At 36.5% G+C, this 24732-nt stretch overlaps 1 protein-coding gene across 1 annotated transcript in view; it reads right to left on the bottom strand.

Annotated features, from left to right (window-relative positions):
• The window catches only part of CCDC171 (coiled-coil domain containing 171), a 179129-nt gene that overhangs the window by 21143 nt on the left and 133254 nt on the right, over nucleotides 1-24732 (bottom strand). Inside the window, 2 exon segments of the mRNA XM_009274285.1 lie at nucleotides 1321-1473; nucleotides 22919-23050. Of these exon segments, the coding sequence (XP_009272560.1) occupies nucleotides 1321-1473; nucleotides 22919-23050 (285 nt within the window).

Genomic DNA, 24732 nt, shown 5'->3' with positions numbered 1-24732 from the left:
AACCCTTAGTACACAAGTGGTCATCTTGATTTAAACAACAAAACAATCATAACAGGCAAAGGAGCAACCCAATTACACTGGGCACAGGCTCAGCAGGACACATGTAAACCTAGTAGAAAACATAAAGAAAGCCTGGTTGGAGGCGAAAAGAAGCAATTTCAGTGAAGTGATTTCATTTAGTTTCTTAGAAAGGTTGTGCAGTCACAAATAAAACAAAGTTTTTGTTCAACAATTATCATCTCAAGATCTTAAAACTGAAATTCAGCACTGATTAATATATTTTCTATTTGCGCTAATTTCCCATTGTGCTGATGCAATTTAGAAGCAGGATAAGAAATTAATGTAATTCTGTTGGAAACAACCAAAGTCACAGCCACAGCCTCTGAATATACATTTGCCAATGTGTTTATGTCATTTGCATTAGTGACGGCTCTCTTCTTACAGATCTTCTGTTTCAGAAAGACAGACAAACAATCCTCATTTTCTTTATGGTCCTTTGCTTCAGAAGAATAAAAGAAGAGAAAGGAGGAAGGAGAGGGGAACAAAAAAATCCCACCAAACTCCAAAGCTTTGTCCTTTATCCAATGCAAAAAAGTAAAGAAAGATGGAGAAGAAATACATCAAGTGTATACAAGTTGCACAGCTTACACAGTCTTATTCTAGACATACTTGGCTACATATTTATGACAGTTTATGTGTCTGGCCTCCTGCCTGTGTGACACAAATACATCTGCATTCAGTAATCCCCCTAGAGAGAGATCTCAGATCTGAAGAATCACCTTACTAGCCTTAAACAAGTCCAAGTGTCTTTGTGGGCAACAACATTTTAGACAAGAAATGATTTCTGAAATTGGATTTTAACTTCATAACTTTAGTGAGAAGCATTATTCATAACCACAATTGTCTAAAAAAACCCCACATCTCCTAATAAACATTTTGTTTACATGCACAGTTAATAACATTCTGTTTTAACATGGTGCTATATCTTTAGATGGTTAAATTCTTCAGGTCCAAAATTCAACCATTTACTGTACTGCCAAAAACAAAGAAATCACAATGTATACTTTTCCAGTGACAGCAGCAATGAACAGGTCCTTGTAGAAGACACAGTAGTAAAATTAATCCTTGTGTTAACTTTTACCACCCGCTTTCTCTTCTGAAAAAGTCTCAGAAGGTTTCTGTTGACACTAGTTTTATTGCTCTATTATGTTTATAATGAAATATTATTGTATTTCCCTACAGAAACTATGCAGCATGAAGGGAGATGCTGGCTAGGAAACCACATCCAAATGACAAAAATTACTTGAAAATCAGACTTACCAATTGTAAGCTCTCACTTTCATGAAGACAAGCTGTTTGGAGCTTGGACTTTAGGGCTGCAGCGTGAAGCTGATGAGATGCTGTTTCTCTCACTAACATGTCAATTCTGGAACTTGCAAGTTGGTAGACATCCATAAAACTTTTAATCATGGCCTTTAAAAAGTAAAATAAATCATCAGTGCCAGGCAGGCTATACTTAAATGCCAAATAGCCTACATCCAAATTCATTACAGAAGACCTAACTTTTATTAATCAGAGAAATCAAACAAAGGTTGGAAGCCAGGCAAAATTTCAGTCTCAGGACTTAAACATTAAAAAGGTCTAACATGGGATTTTGTATTCCTTCTAAAATCTTAAATATTAATAGCATTGAAGAAAAGCAAATGACTGTGCACCCTAATTAGAAGGTGTTTTGACGAGCTGTTTTCAAACATGCAGTACTGCATTGAGCAGCTGATACCATTTTTCGTTGTATTTAAATACAAGACAGTGCAAATTCAATTTCTGTTTACAAAGAATCACTACACGGTTTCAGGTAAATGTTCATACTTTCAAAATGAGTTGAGTTACTAATCCTCCCACTCCGCGTTAAAAAAAAAAAATTAATTTGGCAGAAACAAAAGAAACACAGTAAACCTACAGACCTCTGAAAGTAAATAATCTGATTACAATATAGCTGGGAAAATATAATTGTTTTCATGTATATAGTGGAAGAATGTCCCAACCGTGTAATATTGATCAGACTGATAATAAAGTTAGCAGCACAAGAGAGTACAAATGATTTGGCAGTACTGGTAACTTTATATCTACCCTAAATAGTATAACACTGTTGAGATTATTGGTCTTCTTTACAACTGGTTAATCACATTTTATAAGTTATAGTTTTCCCTTCTGAAATAACCTGTAGCAAGTTCCTACTGTAAGAACATATTACAAATAATATGAATTGGCCTTTTGAATGTAAGTCTGTGGCCTTTTGAATGTAAGTCTAAGGCAAAAATAAACTTAGTACCACAAACAGGCATTCACAAAGATTTTTACTGTTTTCCTTTCTCTGTTCTCAAACACACAACTGCTTTTTGGAATAAAAGTTAACATAGCCGAAATCAATCAAGTTATTTCATTGTCAAATGTAGAAAACAGCAGTGGCAACTTAACACCACCATATCTTTTCTCATCAGTAATAATATCCAAAATGTTTTACATACTATGGTGCTAGTCCTAAAAGTGTATTCACATAGCTCTGTAAGTCTGACGCTGTCAGCTCTGATCCTGCTTTTAAAATTTTTCATCCACATGCAACATGACTAAAATGCTGCAGCTCTTCACAAACAATACCAAGCAAGAATGTGAATATATCTCTCACCCCATATAAAACTGCCTGAGAGTCTTCATATGGCAACTGCCCACATGTTAAAAATTACATATGTTGAAATACATCTATGGACTGGGCCTGTGACTCATAAGCAAGGATTATACCAATGCGTCATAACAAGCTGTGTCTCAAATCTCACAGAAAAAAAATCTTATGTGTTCCTTTGATTACTTCCCACATGATATTTAAAGGTATCACTGAACTAGAACGCATAGAGACGATTCCTTACCTTCTATCCTTTTACCTCTGGTACCACAAAGCTAGTGAAGCCACTGACCTATACAGCTTCATCCTACACCTTCAGAGCCACTCTAAGTCCATGCAGTTATCTGAAATAGCAGTTATCAATTCCTTGCTGCTCAACTCAGCTATTTCATTTCTTCTTTTGTTTAATGAGTTCGAAACTTTTCAATGTAGGAAAAATGTATTCATTCACGAGCTTTTATTTTCAGACATAGCAAATATTTTTTCTAAGACATCTAGATTTTTTTTTAGTCCAAAGGAAGCAATTTCTCAGCTATTAACGATTCATTACCGATGTGGAAGGTAGCATTTATGCACCCGTAGGTACACACTCCTTCCAGTATATCCCAACTCCCTAGCAAAGAGTCAGGGTCAGTTTAGATTTCTCTCACTCAGGACCAGGTTAGGGAAAACAGTGGTTTTGGGTCTTCCAGTGGGTGACATGGAATCCTTGATAATGAGTGTACAGAACATTTATTCTAAATGCCATCTGGAGGAAGGCAAATACTTCGGGTTTTTAGACATGCCATTGGAAGGCATTCATTTACATATGATTTTACATAACTCATGTCAGTCACAGATTGAGTCACGGATCTGTTTTCCACAATACAAAAGTTCCACTTACTAAAAAGCTTGATACACGGGGAATGGGCATAGAACCTGGTCACTTGCATGTTATAAGATCTGTCACATAATAATTAAGCACACCTCTAAAGGAATTCAGCACTTTAATTTAGATCCCTATATGCACGTTACAGATACAAATACATCTGCAGCTCTGGAAACTGTACCATGATCAACAAAGTCTGTTGACAGAATTTCAGACAAGGCACATCTAGTTCTGCAGAATTTTTTTCCTCTCCTGCTAAGAATGAGTGTTTTCTTTTGTTTTTAAGTACACATAGCAATGAGATGTATACATAGTTTTTAAGTATACATAGCAATAAGATACTTCAGCAACCCTCCTGATTAATTTTTATCGCATAAAATTTGGCATTCATACACATCTGCAGGATCTGCATTTAAGCGAGTACTTCTGGTGTTTAATGTGTTGGTAATAGTGTGACATGCAAACTGGGAACAGAACGTGAAACAATAAAAATTTGTCTTCTGTTACAAATAAAAATGTTTTAAAAATATACACCAGAAAATGACTTCTGTTCAGAAAGGCCAGATGTAGTGATCCCCAAACATTATAGAAGCCAGTATTATTGCAACTCAGACCACTTTAAAAGTTAAAACTTCTTCAGACAGATGAGTATTATAGGAAACTTAGTGGGGAGAAGACTTAACCAAGGAGGCCACAGCAATAGTGGGGCTGAAGAATACTATTTTTAAACGTTACTGGCTCTAGGTGTCCCTGCTTGAGCAGGGGGCTTGGACCAGATGACCTCCAGAGGTCCCTTCCAACCTCAACCAGTCTGTAATTCAGTAATTACGAAGTCTTCCTAAGAATGGAACAAGATGCAAGTTAATAATGGTTGAAATTTACATAGGACTGTCAATTTTAAGGGCAGAAATTGTAATGAATTACTCTGCACTAACCAAAGAAAAAGAGGAATTAATCAGACAGCTGAATGACTTTTTTCAGTGACCTCTTCCCTTTCCTTTTACTCCACACAATGCCACACACTATTTTATAAAGGATTTCACTATTATTTAAAGTTCTACACCATGTGCTACTGATATGGCAGAAGCAAATATAATGGTAGGAGTGTTTTCAATGTCAAAAGTGTCTTCAATGTGAGAGAAGACCCATGCTGCAACACTAAGTCAAGACTCAGGCAGCTTCATGAAACAGATGCATGACTTTCCCCGCTAACTGGCTGCAACTCACAGGATAAAAATATATTCGTAAGGTTGGCATGGAGAAAGGATGCTTTTATGCTGAAGGTGCTGGACTAGGCACAAAATTTGCAAGAGTGCCAAAGTCCCATTTTCAAATATAACTTTCAATGGACAAGTTATTTTAAGCCTAAGTACTTCTAAGGATCTTTTTTAATGGGTATTTACACACCTAAAACAGTGTCCCCATCTAGAAAATCCCCATGAGCACTTTATCTTTGAATTTAAAGCAAATCAGAAAATTTTGAAAACTTCAGGTAAGTGCTATTCACATGATAAAGGAACAAAGTATTTTAAATTTCAGATCCTTATTTATTTTGAAAATGGGACTCTGAAGATTCTGAGCATTGCACATCTGGCCGTTTTGCCTGCCTCCCCAGCTTGTAAAAACAAGGCCAGAAGACAGGAACATTGCAAAACCATGTACGTGCATAGCCATCTACCAATGCTCCAACACCCTGAATATACATAGATAAGCACATAAATAGATAAAAGAAAACATATCTAAAATTGAACAAAAATTAAACATATTTTAAGTGAAATTAACAGATGAGGTTTATTTCAAAGCAGCCATAAGGAAGAAGGTCCTTATGACCTGTTCAAAGATGACTCATCTGTAATACGAGGGTATGCATAAAAATTTCTGGCTTAAGCTACAGGTTGGTGAAGCTGAGAAACCTGAGTTGAGAGTAAAAATGAGACAATCTAATCTGATGCTGTTTATAAACTACAAACCAGTGAACTGCAGAGCAAAATAGCAAAATTTAAGCTGTGCTTTCTTTCTCCAGATTAATCTTTAAAAGGACTGAGAACACTTAATATTAGAGACAGTCTTCCAGAGGACACGTAAAAACAATTTTTTTCTAATATTCCCTCCGCGTACTTTTGAGTAACCAAAAATTTCCTTGTTCTGTACACCATTTCTAGAACCAGTAATTTTAAGGTGCACAGTGCTATAGATGCTTTAAAACAGCTTTTGCATGTATTACTGGCTATAAATTTACAGGACTGGAAGACTCCAATCTTCAGGAGTACTTTATTTAAAGTGAAAAATGGCTAATACTGACAAATTACACAACAATCTTTAAGGAATATGAAACATGAAAAGAAAATAAACCTTTTTTTTAATTAATTTATTAAATTCAAAGGTTACTTGAACTTCAGCTGTTCTTAATTCAGTTATAGTAGATTCTTATAACAAGAAATATACAGATCAGCATATGCAAATTAGCAGAAGACCTCTCATCAAAGTTTTAATGTATTTATTATACATTATAAAAACAGCATTTTTAATTCCAAATTAAAACACTGTACATGTTGTCTCCTTTGCCCTCAGTGCTTGGCTAATGAGAACACACATAGTACAAAACAATTTTTATTCAGATTATGAATTATAAATAATTGCAAATGGAAGTTTCCATTTAAAGTTTTACACTATTCTGAAGTTACAAATCAAATATCAAATGATTAAGAATCAGTTTCTTTATTTTTATATCCATGTTACACCATTGACTCAGGATCTTACTGGGCCTGTTACCATAGAACTGCATTCCTGTTTAGAAGGAACAAAGCTAAAGGAAGGAGACCTTATGTGAAATGATGCTTATTAAAAGGTATGAAACAGCCTAACAGCCTGACAATATAAGCATTGAGTTTGTAACATCAGATGCAGCAGCCAGAATAACAAGACCATCTACTTACACAATGTGCTTTAAAAAAAAAAAAAGTATTAAAAAAGTCAAAATTAACATTTGACTGTTAGGTTCTACCTTCAGGAAATTCTTCAACTAAAAAGAATGTTAGCAGGTAGTAAATTTACCTAAGGGCAACATATACAAAAAGATGAAAAAGAACAAGAGAAGGAATAATGAATGGACTTCAGAAGAATGAAAGATTAACTCTAGTATAGCAAAGTGCTTAGATGTGTATCTGAAAAGACTGAGAATTTCATTTATGGTACAGAATTTGGCTTAAGTGCAGTTCAGGCAAAAGCAACCGATGTGAAAACAAAACTCCACGGAGTGGAGTTCTGCATGCTTAATGGATAACCTACAGAATGCCTGTCATTACTGCCTTGCTTCAAACTGACATAAATAAGATTAGTTAAAACAAGTCCAGAAAACAAAACATATGTCAATTACTTTTTGTTTTCAGAAGCAAGATTTCAGGATACTTATTATAGATTTAAGAGAGCTATATTTGGGGAAGAAAGGATTAAAATTCATTTCACCCATACATTTTAGCATTTGAAAATCCATTCTGGCTGCCTTGACCCATAGTCCAAAATGTCTAGTGGCAACATCAGTGGAGGATGTAAATACAGCAGCTTCTCAGGCATCAGAAAAAACCCTCAAGGGAAACAGCATTCAGCAAAATTGCACTTTTGCAGCTGTTTGGCACTTCTTTAATGATCTATTCTCCTTGTATCTCATTTTGACACTAAACTTTTTGTTGGGTTCCATTCAAGCGTGGCATGCACAATTTAAATGTGCCAAAAAGCAGGTCAGTTCTGTTACAACTTTTTTTTTTCCCCCAACGAAAGCTGACTCAGTGCCACACACAGGGCCTAACTCTATCCCCTTTGCTTCAATAACAATTACTTTACCCTGTAGGTCTCAGAGGATAGCCCAAGGGAATGAAGTTCTAAATAAAAGGCTAGATTCTCTGCAAGAGGTAATGACATGACTTCCTACAAGAAAATTGAAAAGGGAGCATTGAAATTGACAGAGACTGAAAGGAAAGTGCTTCTACTGGAAACCACAGTGGATGGACATAATAACAATTGCCATGAAAATTATTACAAAGTGTAAGAGTTTCAAAAATAACACTGATCTTCTAGAAACTGATAAATTAAGATCAATGTGTTTGTTGGTATGATCAAGTAGAAAGCATCCTGAGAATTTTATAGCAAAGGAGCTACCTGCAGCCTTGACTACTTAGAAATATCTCTGGACCATGCAAGCAAATTACCACTTGTCCTGGTTTCAGCTGGGATAGAGTTAGTTTTCTTCCTAGTAGCTGATACAGTGCTGTGTTTTGGATTCAGGATGAGAATAATGTTGATAACACACCGATGTTTTAGTTGTTGCTAAGTCGTGCTTACACTAGTCAAGGACTTTTCAGCTTCCCGTGCTCTACCGACTGAGAAGGCTGGCGGGTGCTGGCTGGGCATCGGTCGGCGGGTGGTGACCAATTGCACTGTGCATCACTTGCTTTGTATATTCTTTTATCATTATTATTATTATTATTACTGTTTGACTTTATTTTATTCCAATTATTAAACTGTTTTTATCTCAACCCACGAGTTTTCTCACTTTTACTCTTCCCATTCTCTCCCCATCCCATCAGGGCAGGGCGAGTGAGTGAGCGGCTGTGTGGTGCTCAGTTCCCGGCTGAGGTTAAACCACGACACCACTTAACAAAATTAAGGAAATGCAGATTTTTATAGGCCAATGTTTACATGCAAAGACCATTCTCACTGTCTGTTGCACAAAGTCAAGCATAGCTGCATGGAAAATGTAAAGGAAAAACAATGGCTGCCCTGAAGAACTTGTAGTTTAAGCTACAGCTATGGGGAAAATGCTACCAACACATTGTACCCCTTCCCATCTTCTTACAGAGTCTTGATACAAAAAGAACATTTCAGTCTGTCACGGAGGAAAAGAATTTTCAAGTAAATGGTTTTGGCAAGAAAGAAATGGAAACTGAAAGAAGTTTCAGGCTGGTACCCTTCAACTTTCTCTTGCAGTGTATATTCTAGACAGGGATGAAAGAAAGAGGGACAGGTAGTCACTGAAAATAATATAAAGTCCACGTTAAAATGCCTCAACTGTGAGCATGAAAATCTGCTTAGAGTAATCACAATATATTACCACTGATGAGAGGAAATAAACAGCAGCAGTCACAACAGAAAAGTCAGGATGCAGTTTTATTAAAAAAATGGCAGTGTCCCATCACACATTCAGTCTTGAGGAGAAACAAGAGAGTAAAACTTCCCATCAAAGATTGTACAAGTTGCCTGTATCTGGATGATGTCGCTCTTGGTCCATTGGAGTGACATCTTGGAACCAGAAAAGACGTAAAAAAGCTTAAGTATAGAATTCTGTTTTCACAACCAAATTCATAGAAGTAAAATCAATTTAAAAAAGCATATTCTTTCTTATTTTTAAGGGACTCCTACATATGGATAGGATATCCTATATAAGCAAATCAATTTTTATAAATAAATGTTACCTAAACACTAAGTCTTAACTGTCTGAAATCTAATGGATTAATTAGGTGTATGACTGATGAGAGGAAATAAACAGCAGCAGTCACAACAGAAAAGTCAGGATGCAGTTTTATTAAAAAAATGGCAGTGTCCCATCACACATTCAGTCTTGAGGAGAAACAAGAGAGTAAAACTTCCCATCAAAGATTGTACAAGTTGCCTGTATCTGGATGATGTCGCTCTTGGTCCATTGGAGTGACATCTTGGAACCAGAAAAGACGTAAAAAAGCTTAAGTATAGAATTCTGTTTTCACAACCAAATTCATAGAAGTAAAATCAATTTAAAAAAGCATATTCTTTCTTATTTTTAAGGGACTCCTACATATGGATAGGATATCCTATATAAGCAAATCAATTTTTATAAATAAATGTTACCTAAACACTAAGTCTTAACTGTCTGAAATCTAATGGATTAATTATAGGTGTATGTGTATGAGAACAATTTAAGGAGGGAAGAGAAGCAGACATTAATCTATCAGGTTACTAAGTAGGAAAATCTGAAGCAACTTCACATGGAAGGTAAATGTGAGATCTGAAAACTCTTCTGTTCTTCTGAAATGCTGTCCACAAACTATCCAACATAAGTAACTAACTCAACTATTTGCCAACGTAGTAGAAACAATGAGTTTACTGAAAATTAAAATACAGTTTTTTCTCTGGTTTTGAAGAGCGCTCTATTAACTAAGACCAATTTAAATTATTTTTAGTAAAGAAATATGCTTTACAGACAAATAGATGCTACTGAGACTTTTATGAATCTTTTTAGAAACTCATGAAAAAACACCAATTTAGTTTTAATCAGTGTAGAAAAAGTCTGTCGCTGACTCCAACAGAAGAAAATGATCACCCCCCCAAACCTGGGTTCAGTATAGACATTTCTTAAATACTTTGACTAGAGGTATGAAGGGATATAGATTATTTCTTTCAGGCCACAAGAAGCATCTTTTCAATTTTGGATTAAAACATTTTCAAACTGAATTAGATCAAATATTTTACATATGCTTAGAAGGGAAATGTATCCACTTTGTATTTTCCATGCAAAAAGATGAAGACAATCTATGCGGTAGTTGCCATTTATTAGGAGAGACAAAGGTCCCTTCTGGGAGGTTTAGTCAATATGACAACTACGATTATGTGGCTCATACATAAACAATCATTACCGAGTCCTAATCTTCATATCAGATTTTAGGTGAATGCTCAAGTCTAATGGAGCCCAGGGGCTAGAAAACTGCACAAAGTTCTGTGATATAGTTACTTCATTTCCTTTGCTTTTCTTATGAAGTGCTCATGGCAGCACTGCATTTTAATTCAACATAAATATTTCATCCTACATAAAGCAACATTTTGTAGTTTTGTAAGGAAACTCTAAAGTATACCTGTTAGGTTGGATATTAAACTGATTTTTTCATTTTGGCTTCTCACCAAAACATCAGTTATGTGCACAAATTCATGGTGCCGGCACAGGAAAAAGCACCAGTCAGTCTCTATAGAGAAAGTAATGATCTAGAAAAGCTGAACTGCACTCGTCAGGTAAATGGACACACCCTTAATCTAATGTCCACTGCCACGTATAGGATGGACAGGTGTTCTCCCTTCATTCTTCCTAAACTCAGATGTTAGTGAGATAACTAGTTTGCTTCATACATTCTGGAACTTTATGAAAATTTTTATTTAAAAAAAAACAACATACAAATGGCCAGATTTTCAATCAGACTTGCTTTCAAAACCTGATTTATATCATGAAAATATTTTATTAGAAATTTCAGGGACAACTGCTCTTGTTCCAAACTATGAAGAGTCAAAGGAAATTTAAAGAGCACAGTACACCTACTAGTGACCTTCACCATGAGTATACACATTAGCATCCCTTTTTCCAAAGTAAAAGTTGGAGAATATTGGCAACGTCTGCCAAAAGTGGTACTGACACCGAGCTTGACAATTTGCTATCCTTAAGCTTAGTATGAAATAAAAAAATATTTTCCTCCCAAAGTTTGCTTTTAACCATCATAATCTGAGGAAGAAGAATGAATAAAATGATCCCTGTCATCTCTGAATATCTAGTTCTACTAACAATGGATGTACAGCTGAAGAAAACCCTTGTTGGGAAAAACTGATTCTGTTTGTCTTATCTTTTTGGCATTTGTCATATAAATGACAGATTAGCTCAACTCAGAAAGGTATAAATCCCAATCAGCACATGCTAAAAACTGGTGGATAAGTGAGGCTCCACTACACTGAAGTCTGGGCCTCTTCTATGCAAGAGGTCAACAAGCTACGTTCCAAGGGAACAGCTTGAAAGACAAAGAGAAGACGACACTAACTTTTCTGTTGGCAGAGCTCTGGTTGTCCTCATTCAGACCAACAATTCAAAGACATGCTGTTATCTGATGAGCTTTTTTAGACAAAATTTTGGAAGATATTGATTTTCTGCTTTGTCTTCAGCAAATGCACCAAGTGCCTTTTCATTAAATGGAAAATTATCATCAGATTGCAGAATAGGATTTGAATTATTAGGTTGGGAGCCTGGCAAGTAAGGAACAGGCTGTTATGGTCCATTCCCCTGTCTGGCCAACAGTCAACAATTAGATCCAATTCCTTAGAAGCATAAGAGATATTTCTCAATTCTGTTTATAAAACTGGATGCTTATAGCAACACTGAAAGGAGAAAACTAAGGAGGATAGGCACTGGTGAGATGAGGTTGCCTAGAAAGCATGAAGTATTCTTCAACAATAGGATCAGAAGTAAACTACCCCATATCATAGGGTATCATAACTAGATTGAGAAAGCCCTTTTTAGTCTTTTTTACCAGATTTGGTGATGACCGCAGGCACCACAACATCACGTGCTTGAATGGTGACCTTAATGGTGGATCAACAAAAGTGGCTGGTTCTTCTCCAAGGATCCCAGGCTATCTTCTCTTATGAACACCCTAGAGGACCGCATTTTCCAGACTACCTCTGATGTTAGTTGGTTACTACCTCTTACGCATTTTTTAGAGCTGGACCACTACTTGCAGTTAGGTCATTTATGAGCAATTGTGCCTATGGATGTTGGTAACATAGAGAAATCACTTCCACAGCTTACCAAATCTAGAAACTATAGATTATTTCTACTGTTTTTCATCTGTTTGCAGTTCGGAAATGAGGAAAGTAACCTGAAAAGAAACAACTACTGATGGAGTGGCAGAGAATTGGAGGTGATTATGAGAGACGATGCCAAAGCATGACTAGTATAAAGAAAGTAAACTGGGAATATTTATTAACATTAACATATTAACATTAAATGAAGTAGCAGAAACCATTTTCAAAACAAACATAGAAAATAGTTTTTCAGAAAGTGTGTAGTTAAGCTGCAAAAGTCCTTTCCACAAGTCATGTGAATGCTTAACTTTACATGGGTTCAAAAAGCAATGGAACAATAAATAGCTGTTGAATACAAAAATATGAATTTTGTTTCAGGATGTCCTTGAACTAAAATGGTGGAGGCTGGGAGAAATTTTAGCCCTGTTTCTTATACTCTCCTTTTTTTTTTTTAACTTTCCCCTGTCCAACCTGTTTTTAAGCAGGGACAACCAGATTTACTGCTATTCTATGTGCCCTCTAGGCATCAGATGTTTATTCAGTCCCACAGTCTATTTCCCAAAGGAGTAAAATTTGCAGCAAGTCTCACATGGAATAAATGCAGAACAAATCAAGCATCTAGGATAGCAACCTTTGCCAAGGTACAGACAAACATCACATTTTGACATGTAGGAGACTGGCTGCTCAGAACCCAGTCCTGTGGTCTTTGCAAGCATTTGTAAAAACTTCAGAATTTAAACTTCAACTTGTAATCTTTAGCTTGCACAATACTAAAGTAATTTATAAAAAAAGTTATTCCTTTGAGAATGGGAAACTGCATGGAGAGAAAGTCTGGCTCTATAGGCAGTAGCAATGACATGATGCTTTGCTCTCTAACCTCTCCCTTTAGCATTTGTCAATTATGATATGATCAGGAAGAGGGGGACCTACAAATGGGTGCTGGTATTGGAAATGAACACACAATCTGCCTCTGAACAGAGAGAAGTCAGAACTAAAATATAGTCTTCAGGCATTAAATGGGCATTGCAAGTTTGCCCCACAGGTGGAATGGGTGACCGTTTCCTCCTGATCTTTACCTTAGAAATGCACTTTTGTCAAAAAAGATCATGATGTGGAAGAAATCCAAAGGAATCTAAGTATAAGTTCTATCAAGGTTCCAGGAGGATAAACAAATGGTGGCCTTTCCATGGATATTATCTTTTTAAAAGTCATGAAAGACTCAATCCTTTGCAGGTAAACTTGCCAACATGCAGGCTGTGTATCCCTATTATTCAAGTTTACAAAACAGTTCCACATTCGCCCTCTTTCCATTACTTTAGCACCCTCCAACCCTCTCCATTTTCTCCCTACCCCCTAATTTCTTACCACCTTTTTGCTTCTAATGGGAAAAGACCATAATGAGGGAAGAGACCATAATGAAGGGGGAGTTAAATACGACTATAATGAAATTGGGTACTGCAATGGACAAGTATTTGTTAAAAATGAGTGCCCTATTTCAAGTATATTTGTCCTGGAACACCTATGGCGATAGACCTTATCAATCCTAAGAATTTACGCTTTTCACAAAACTTGTGACCTTAGGATTCTATCAGCACATATCACTACACCATCAATCAATTCAGTAACTGAAAAATCAAGACAACAGCTTCAAAGTAGTTCATTATGATTCCTGCAAGATAACAATGTAAAAAAGAAAATTCTAAGGTAACAACATATGTGAATTTATAAGCCACAATTTACACACCTCTACCCCCAAAAAAACCCAAACCCCAAAATGAATTAGTAGCCAATTGGTAGAATTTGGTAAAAACCAGCTTAACTTTTGATCCTTTCAAAACTCATCCTGTTCAAATTTCACTTCAGTGGTATACCACTTGGGATACTATCTCAGTTTATTTCTTCAGTATAGGACAACTGTGGAATTAACAGAACAGTCTGGGTTTTTATGCCTAGTTTTATATTCTGAAAGGTTTACTGTGTTTTTCTTAATCCTTAAGTTGCATATTCATTGCTATATTTTTGTCTAACTGCTGTCACTTATATTGTCATGCAGAAGGGCAAATCGGGGTCAGTTTATGTAAGCGACATCAATCTGAAAAACTTCATCAGTCTTTATTTCAAGGCATTATGCAAAGAAAGCTGACATTAAGAGAGCCTTAACTGTCAGCAAATGAAATCAATCAGCAAATCACTAAGCCATAAAAAACTCGCTGAAGTTGTAGATAACCCTTCCTCTTCCAGGTCTTTAACTACGAGGCCTACCAAATGCAGTATCTGGGCAGAAATGTCTCCCTTGATTCCATTACAAAATTCTTGCACTAATATAGTGCATTATTCAATAACTTTTTCTTGCTCTGTAAGCTATTGATAAGAATAACAAACAGATAGAGATATGTTTTATAATAATGGAATACTAAGCAGCTAAGTGAAAAAAGACTAAACAAAAGATTCAGCATTTGACGAAGTTTCTTTTTTTAGTTTAAATGTAATTAAGAATAGAAAATAGTTTGATTCTGTTTCTGCTACTAAGATATTTATGTAATAAAGTCTATTGCCTTATTAACTCCTATTGCTTAGACTCACTTGCTCAGCATTTCATCTTAGTTTTTGAAATTAAAAGAACCAGTACAAAAAAAGTAAGACTCCAGACAATTCCTAATCTTTCATGGTATTCACTTCATGAATTCATTTTGTAACTCAAATGATTATCAACAACTGTTGAATGGGCTTATCTGTGTTACAACAGTACACGCTGCAGACAATATCAAACAATACAGTCACATCCAAGCTACGCAGTGGTTATCTGGTAAAATTACACCTTTTCTGAAGATACTGTGCACAGATAATCCCATGCAGTTCTGAAAGATAGGATTTCTGAAGTAAGAAAAATTGCCTAACAAACAAGGTGCTGTGAAAACTATATTTGTTATTTTCTGTTATTGAACAATGTTTTATTTTTGTAGTTACAGCATTTAGGAGTCTCCTCTTACTCAATGAGGCAGCTTTGGCTACATATTGAGATCACCACATCTCTAGAGTAATTTTTCTCATAAAAAAATAGTGACTAGAAGTCAATAAAGATGCTTCCTGTTGGGTCCTTATCTATAAGATGCAGCAACCTGGTAACCAGTTGGAAAAAAACCCCATCCCAGGATTACAAGCAGAAGCAAAACTAAATAAATAAACTTGGTGAATTAAGACCATATTTTACACAGTTCTTATAGAGCTTTCTTGCATATCAGTACAGATCATTGATAAGAGATTACCCACATGCAACAGATATAAATGTATGAAAAAGTCTAAGTGGACAAAGGCAGATAGTTACACAATTGCTTGACAGGGTCAAGAAAGAAAATTTTCCATTAAGAAAGGTTACTGAGAAGTAAAATTATTATATATTAACTTTGGCATTCAAGATAATCAGCAGCAGCTCTTAACCGAAAGTTTTTACAAAACTAATAATGCTTACGAAAGAGGCTGGACGAGAGTTAGTAGTTTCACAGGCATAAAGAGACAGCTTTCAGTAATTGATTATTTGGTGATTACAGATACTGATATTTACGGTCCCATAGTGCCAAAGACTTAACAGGGTTGGGGTGCAATCAGCGTACCAGCTAAGTAAAAAGCCTTCTGAGAAGGGTTCTTCATATAGTCTCTATTCATTTATTAGAATGAAGAAAGGCAAGGGAAGAAAGAAGAAAGTGAAAGAATGGCTGAGAAAGTGAGGGAAAGAGGCTAATGATCAGGAGGGGGGAAATGAGGAAAGAAGAGAGAGCAATAAAAAGCGCATAGAGGACAGGGAGGAAGAGACCGCTAGAAGAAATGCTGCGAAGAGGAGAGGAAGTTGGGAACACAGTTAACCTGCAGAAAGGAGAAGGGGTGTGAAATTCAAATTATAAAAGGCAAATTTCCAACATCACTGGCATTTTGAAGATGCCTCACTTTTTATTTTTTAAATTGTGTTTTGCTAACATACATTAATGTTATGTTTTAAAGGAATTATAGTTAAAATAAATTATGCTAAAATGGCTTCTAAATATTTATCATCATGATACAACCTATCTGGAGACATGACTCCAGATACCAGCTGAACACATTCAAGGAGATTAAATTAGAGTTCTTCATGTTACGACTCTTCAGACTGGTTATTCAGATTTTACTTAGTTGTTAATTATTGTTTCTTAAGCCCTGCATCAACTTTATTTTTGACAAATTGAAGTTTGCAAAAGGTCAGGGTTGCAAGAGGTGTCATCCCACTCTAATGAGTTTAAAACACTAGGTAGGAAATTAGTCCTTTTGAAGAGGAGAAGAAAAGAGGGGGAGGGCAGGCCAGGTGCTATTGATAGCAGCTGTTGAACTCCTGGAGAATGAAGACCCAGTTTTACCCAACAAGAAGCAGCAGTCCGATTCCAGAGGAGGCAGCATTCTGGCCTCTGCAATGAAATGGATAGTTCCTCCTGTGGGTGAAATGGTGGAAGTAAAAAGAAAACACTAGAAGTGTGTGCATGTTGGGTGTACGTATATATAAATGCACTATCTTCAAGACTCTCTTAAAAAGGTTTCTCCTTTCTGAAACATTAAGAGAAAAAATTTTTTTTCTTTCACCCAGCCATGCCGTTAAAAAAATAAAGAAAAAGGCTCCAAAACAGAAGTACAAGATTTAAAATACTAATAATTCAGTTTTCAAGCAGCTACTCCACGATTAATTAATCCCATTAAGAAGTGATTTATGTTTGAAAGACTTGCCCTATGCAGAGGATAAAATCTGATGACAGAATTATAATGTTACCTTTGAAATCACTTTTTTCCTCAATTTGGTAAGAAATTTTTTATTGACAAGTAAACACAGGAATGAGAAAGTGTTTATTATTTTGAAAAAAATTATCAGCAGAATTATGCATATCTTTTACCTTCTAATCTATCAAGCATAAATCTAAAATTAATGAACAAGTGAAAATAAATACAAATTAAGAAGCTCCTTACTGTTACCTTTGAAATCACTTTTTTCCTCAATTTGGTAAGAAATTTTTTATTGACAAGTAAACACAGGAATGAGAAAGTGTTTATTATTTTGAAAAAAATTATCAGCAGAATTATGCATATCTTTTACCTTCTAATCTATCAAGCATAAATCTAAAATTAATGAACAAGTGAAAATAAATACAAATTAAGAAGCTCCTAACGCTTTAAACTGCATTTATGTTGTCCCAATTAATTAGAAAAAGTGGACCTACAACACAATCAGATAATGCATGACTAAATCATACATGAATACATAATTTACATAAAATAAATGGTAAGAATCTACTCCTTCATAAATTTATAATGATTATACACTAACACTGAAGATATGTCAGTACTTGACTATATTACTACCACCACTATAAGCCTTTATGTTATTACTGCACTTTTCATTTCAAATTACCTCAAAACACCTGAGAAACGCAAAGAAGTACATGTAAATCCCACGTGGACTTTCTAAACCTGCATGAACAGATGGACACACGCTGAAGACAGAGACAGAAGGAGCACAAGATGGGGGTGGGGGTGGGAGGGAGAGGGAGAGAGCCAGAGGCAGAGGGACAGTGGGGACAGAAAGACAGAGAGAGAGGCAGAGCAAGCGAGACAGAGCCAGAGTGGGAAAGACAGGTACATGGAGCCAGAGAGAGGGGCAGAGACTGAGAGAGAAAGACCGAGGCAGAGCAGCAGGCAGAGATGGGCCTAGGGAAAGCACGAGCATGCATACAGCAGAGAGAGCAGGCACAGCAAGGAGAGGAAGAGCAAGAGCAGCGGAGAGTGAGGGCGCGTGCGGCAGTGTGCACAGAGCAGCGAGCAAGCGTGCGGCAGAGAAAGCACACATGCAGTGGGGAGTGTGCGCATAGGACACAGGGGAGACAGCGTGCAGCAGACACCAAGAGCATGTGGCAGAGAGAGAGAGACAAAAAGAGAGGGAGACAGAGGCAGACAGACAAGACAAAGTGAAACCTTATCCATCTCAAACCCACCTGGAGGAGAGGAAGCACACCACAAGTGTATCTTTCTAAATTAAGGGAGAGCTTAGTAATGAAAAATACAGATTTACCTACTCGAGTCCTCGGTTATAATAAACTAAAATTTTCTTAATATGCAAGGGATTTCCAACAGTCAGGTCAATCTTACATCTCAGGTGAAGGGCAGCACATGAAGAAATGCTTCCTCCTAAGACCTATAAATACTGACAAATACAGATACATGTATGTGCACCCCTGTTACACCAGAAGCCTGCCTACAGACTCAACCTCATATCTGCTCTTTCATACACTACAGAAATGCATTAATATTCACATCCTCATTAAAGTCACTCACAAAACTTGCCCATTTGGATTCTCTAATTCCTATAAAACCTGTAAAACAGCAACACAAGTTCATCTGTGAATATCGGTTCTCTTCCAAACCAACATCCAGAAGTCACATCATATCCTTTAGCAACCAGATATTAGAAGAAAGAAGAGGCCCACCATGCCAAATACTGACCAAAAGCAACCACAACAAATTAATAGGGCCAATTAACAAAATACGCAAATGGAGACTTTGAAGACAGAGGTCAAGGTAGTTCCCATGACACAGAAAATGATTACTCTTTCCCTAATTGCACATCTGCAGGCAGCTACCATGTGTGAACATCAGTGGCTGTCTGATCACACAGCCACATGCATGTCTTTCGGACACGCGGCGTAGGTGATTCTGACAACCACAGCTAGTTTCTTGTTGTCACTGTTTTTCACTGACAATGCCTGAATAAATCTGTTACTTCTATGTATTAGAACATGTGGGACATCCTCTGTAAAGACGGTGCTCCTCTACTTTGTTTAAACAGCTCCTGTACCTCCTGTAAAATCAACCTGCAACAGTAGATGCAGAGCATAACCTAGGTACACAGGGCAAAGCCACTGATTTGTATGTTGTTAGTATTTCTCTGTTTGGGAATCAAGCACTTATACATCAAGTATACATTACACATCCTACTGCTATTGCAAAACTAGTCTGAGGTACCTAAATTTGCATCAAGAAGTTTCTTTCATAGCAGTTCTTACCCTTCTGCGTCTACATCTCCAAATAGAAGAAATTTATTGTGAGAGTATACCAATGCTTAATTATTTATACATGAACGTTTAAATCTTATCTGGTTTATCTGGGGACTTTATGCATTGTTTTTTAGGTCAAATTGCTTGCCATGAGCATTAATTACATATTTGATGTAAAAGTACTTGAGATAATTCAGAATGAATCTTCTGAATGACCACTTTTTCTGTGAGCCAATAAGCTCTTTCAGAAGAGAGAGTTAAGAGAACATTATCATCTTCCTAAAGGTGTAGCACAATTCAGTTTTTTATTTTGTGATGAGCTGATAACCTTTACTGGTTAATTTCAATAGTCATCTGCCAAGCAAGACTACGAGAATGAGGAATCCCATGTTATTTCAGTTGTGCTTTTTCACCCTATATCCTGTATTTATTGGAAGCTTCACATACGGTTCCACTTTTTGCCTTCAGTGGGAACATTCAGGCATGGCCAGAACAGCACACCTTGAATCCTGTTCTCATGTGTTTCAGGTGCTTGAAAATAACACTGTATTTTCCACTTTCAAACTTACCTAAGTAACAAACAGTACAACTTTGTAACATAGCATCCTTCACAGCAATTAAATACCAGGTGAGAGTGTTTCAAAGCTATAGCAATCATATAATTTTACTTTTCGAGATATCGCACTTTTTTCATTACTTATCCATGTCAAGTGACATTTTCAAACTCTTATATTAATTCTTATAACAGTTTCCAAGAATTTAACAAATGCCTACAAATTAAGTCATACTTTCACTACTTGCATGGGGCTTTAGAAGGCAGTGCAACGACATTCTTGTTGAATAACTTACATTTCAATCTATTATGTAATTTTGTAATTCAAGAGCCATTACATAAAGTGCAGGCTTTGGAGAAGATACACAGAACTTTGTGTCCCAAATATTTCATTTCATTAGCTAAAGGTCTATCACTAGAGTGTACAACACATTCTTTAACAGATGCACACCACTTCCTATACAGCTTAACAATTATTTCATTTGGGAATGACAGGGGGTTTATTTCTGTGTTTGTTTGATCAGCCCTGTAAGCATTCATGCTATTTGGAATGTTGGATCCATTTGCTAGAAAAAACAACTTTCTGGTTTTACAAGACAATTAATTACGTGTGCCACAAAAAAGTGAATCTCTGATAGCTTAGTTCACAGTCAAGCAACTTAGGTTCATTATGCCAACCTTCTTTGCACTTGTCTCCTATAAAGAAAGCATATTTTTCCCAAGAAACATTCATATAGAGATAACAGCAATTTAAAAATTCCAAGACTTCCTGTATTCCCAATGAGAAGGAATATAGGTCGCTAATGCTGCTGAGCCCATCAAGTAAATTAAGGATAGCAGATTTCATTCAAAATTCCTTTAAGAGCCACTTGCTTTCCGAAAAATTTGGAAGAAAGATAACCTATGCAGATGTGTATGCACATACAAATATACTAGCTTTTCTTCTTCCTCTCATATGATGAAAAAGTGATACACACTGAACCAATGGATATAAAATTATTATTGATTACTGATTCCAGCCACCTACTACGAACTGGATGCATGAATAATAAAAATAAAACAATGCTATCTTCTGAGTACTCAACAGTTCTGATAGCCACTGCTTCATACCTATCATACTGTCTAATTTAGGATCTTAATTTTTATGCGATTTTTTAAAAGAAACCATCAAATATCAATAAATTGAGACTTGGAAAAAAAATCCTCATGTCTAACACTTGCAGATAATAAGGTCTTTAACTGAAATGTACTTGTCACAGACTAACTATAAAATACATGTAGTAGTAGCGGTTATAGAGACCATGCACGCAAACAATTCCACTGGTTTTAATAAGAAGTGTCCATAAAGTGATTACTAACTGCTTACCTCATTCAAGATTGCAGGATTGCCCTTAATATAGTTTTGCATACAGTGAAATTAAAATCAATTAGCTGACTCCCAGCTATAAAAGGGCAATTTTATAATAAAATCTCTATAATGTACTTAGAAAGTTATCAAACAGGCACTATGTAACTAGAGACGAGGAGAGGGAAAGGGAAAGGGAAAGAAGGGAAAGGCAGGGAAGGGAAAAAGGAACTGCACAGTGAGATAAACTGTGAACCATTGATCCTGTTTGTGTACATACAGAGTAACCACGTATAATTGGAGCTGTCGGGTGACCAAAAAGTATGTTTACAATACTGCATCACCAGTAAGCCACCCAGCGCATACATTGCTATGTGTTAGTTATACCACTCTGTACAAATGTGAAATGCAACGTTTTATACTTCTGTTTCTCTTCATCTTCTTAGAAAGAAAGAATACGCTGTCTTGTAAATGCTTCTACAATCATTCTTAGGTCAAAAAAGAATGGGAGTTGGGATGTGACAAAACAAAACAAAAAATGGGGCAGCTATCACTGAAAAGGCCACCAAATTAGAAGAGCAGTATTTAAAAGCTGGTGATTTCCATGACAGCTTCTTTGAAAAGATGCCACCTGTGGAACCTTTTGCACAGCCTTAAAAGTGATCATGACTGTACTGGGGAAACATTTGCCGCTCTACCCTCTGCTAGAGTCATATAGCTGTGTTAACTAAAGTTCATGGGCATCTCAGGTGTTACATATTACTACTTTATTATAGAAACACGATAATACACACATAATTTAAATCTTTATCATATTGAAACGCATGCATGCAAGAGGGCAACAGAAAGAAATGTCCAGCTTAGAATCTGCATTTCTTGAATGTTTGATTTTGTGACCCGTTCCTGCAATTATATACTACATCTAGAATAGAAAATCTACAATAAATTAAAAAGGATTACTACAGAAATGTACACACACTGTGCAATACTTGTCTGACTTCCTTGCGCTTTACATGACTAGCTTTCCTCTCTCTGGTTCATATAGAAGAGCACAATGAAACAAGTATGTACTCACTCTGCCTTTCCTTAGCTTATTGAGAAAACAAAATGTTCTGCCTTTAGCAATAATGTATCACAAGAATGAAGTCATTCTGCACAGATATAAAGACTAAGGGATAGTTTGTGTATAAGAAGACATAACAAACTTAAAAACAATAAGGAGGCATTGCACAGAGTCCATTTTCAGAGCTGAAAATATGTACATTTTCAGTTAATTTCTCTTTTTTCCCCATTGTTTCCTCCTAACAAAATTAGTATTTTGAAACATTCAAGTCTTTAAACCTACACGAACAGAATAGCTTCTGTATTTCAGTATTCCAAATAGCAGTTTCTTTTAAATTAGGAATGCTCAAAGATCACTATTACTTCTAAAACTGTCACATGGAAAAATCTGATACTGACCAGGAAGCAGCATAAAATTCCTTTTTTCTTTTTCCCCTATTTTATTTGTCTTGCTTAAATTATGGGCAAGAGGAAAGGGAGAGTGGGATAGGGTGATACTAATTTTCAAATATAACATTTGCATTTTTCCATGGTCATATTCCCGTCAGTTATTTAACATTATAACTGCAAAATTAAAAGTTCACATCATCTCTGAAATACCATATTCAAGAGTATATATGGAAATTATTTCTCTTTCAAGTGTTGCCTGCAATAGTTCTGAAGCTTTTTGTTCTCCACACATTCAGAGCAGTCTAGCTTCTTGTTCTACCTCAGATGCAAAAAAAGGAAAAAAAGAAACAGGATTATTTTAGACTCTAACCTGAAATGCTACAACCTCTGGCCTGCCCTTCAGCCCTTCCACTGCAAAGGTCTCTAGGTGCAGTTTGGGTAGCTGCAGGGTGAAGTCATTCCTGGTTGCCGCAGTCCGTGACAGCAAGGTCTGATCTCTGACCTAAAGGGAAAAAAACAGCATCAATGGTAATTCCCCTTCAGACACATTAACTGGGATGAACTGGGTCCCCTTGAGCCCACTGAGTGGACTTGCATTGATCGCTGGACCTGAAATCCATGAATAAATTTAGGACTAATTGATTTTTCGTTGCAAATAAATCTCTAATTCAGAGTGCTGGGAGAGAATGTTAAGAAGAAAAAGCATCTTCCCCTGGTCTGAAGTGAGAAGGAAAGAAGGGACACTAAGGTCTCACAAGCCCAGCTGGTATATACATTTCACAGATCTGTCCCCTGTAAAAACCTCGTATGAAAAAGAAACAGTAATTGTACTTCTGACTCAAACAAACATCAGCTATGAAATTAAAAAGTTCACGTGATCATACAAACAAGAAGCTGGCATGTGAGTTCTGTCTTCTGGAGGGAGATCGTATCAGTCCTCAAAAATAAGGTTCATTTAATATCAGTTCGGTTAAACGCCAGATTAAAACGAATAAACCTAAAACAAAGCAAAAAAACCCAACCTGTAGCTCTGCAATTAACAGAAGGAGAAAAACAAACAAACAAACAAAAAAACCCCAAACCCCTGCTACCAGATTCCTTATTGTGGACTCACTATAAGAAATAATGCACTAATTGGTATTAACCGACTTTTAAACAGTTCCTAACTATGCCGATTTGGAGTGGGAAATGCTACGATTTGCACAAAATTCAGACAGTTTGATATTTAGTCAGTTTTGCAGGCAGTCTGAACCGAAGGGATAAAACAAAACCCCCAAGCAGTATCAGTGTCATGTCCACGCAGGGCCACGAACGTAACCGGAGGCCGTTGGTGTCGCACTGCCACCTGCTGACCACGCGAGAAACTGCCGCCAGTGCGGAGCCCGGCCTGCCGCCAGGCTGGAACACAGGCGCGGGTCAGACTCGGCGGCGTCCAGAGACCGACGCTTTTCTCGTTAAACGCAACCAGGCGGACTAGCGCTGCGCACGAGACGAACGTTGTTGCCGTTATTCAAAGTGCAACTTTTTTCCACATATTGCAACGTGTAATTAGTCCATCAGCGTGGCTGGGAAATCACACGTATTTAACACCTAACTTCCACGGACACATCGCTTACGTTCATGTACCATATGCTGCCACACACCCACTTTTCATTCTATTTAATACAAAAATTACCATGTCCACCTCCAGGAGATCCCAGCAGTCAGATGAGATTCTAATACAGATGAATAGACACACGTACAAATATATATTACTACAAATGAAGAGGGAAAATACATTCATTTGGCATAGACTGTATCTGTTGAGTAGCAATAGCCAGTACCGCAAAAATCATTTACCGTCTTTAACAACAATACGCAGTCTGATACTAAAACATATACTAAATATATACTAAATACGTATAAATCAATAATACACCATTTACTAAATACTATTTAAAATAAATTTCAGTTTTTCTTAGAGCCTCCCTTGCCCAAAAGAACTCACCAAACGTGAATTAAAACATATGCCCATTCATTTTAAATCCCAGATTACTTTTTTGTAACCACTTACAAAATTAGATTTTTGTAAAACGTTGATTATGAGTGAACATATTTCAAATAATAGCACAGCCTTTGAAATCTGCTCTGTTTGAAAGAAGTGTGCATGTGTAAGTCTACTGATAACAAAGAAGAAAAGATTTT

The sequence above is a fragment of the Aptenodytes forsteri genome, unplaced genomic scaffold (genome assembly GCF_000699145.1).
Source record: "Aptenodytes forsteri isolate BGI_AS27 unplaced genomic scaffold, ASM69914v1 Scaffold46, whole genome shotgun sequence".
NCBI classification, from domain to species: domain Eukaryota; kingdom Metazoa; phylum Chordata; class Aves; order Sphenisciformes; family Spheniscidae; genus Aptenodytes; species Aptenodytes forsteri.
This window is presented reverse-complemented; position numbering and strand designations above follow the sequence as displayed.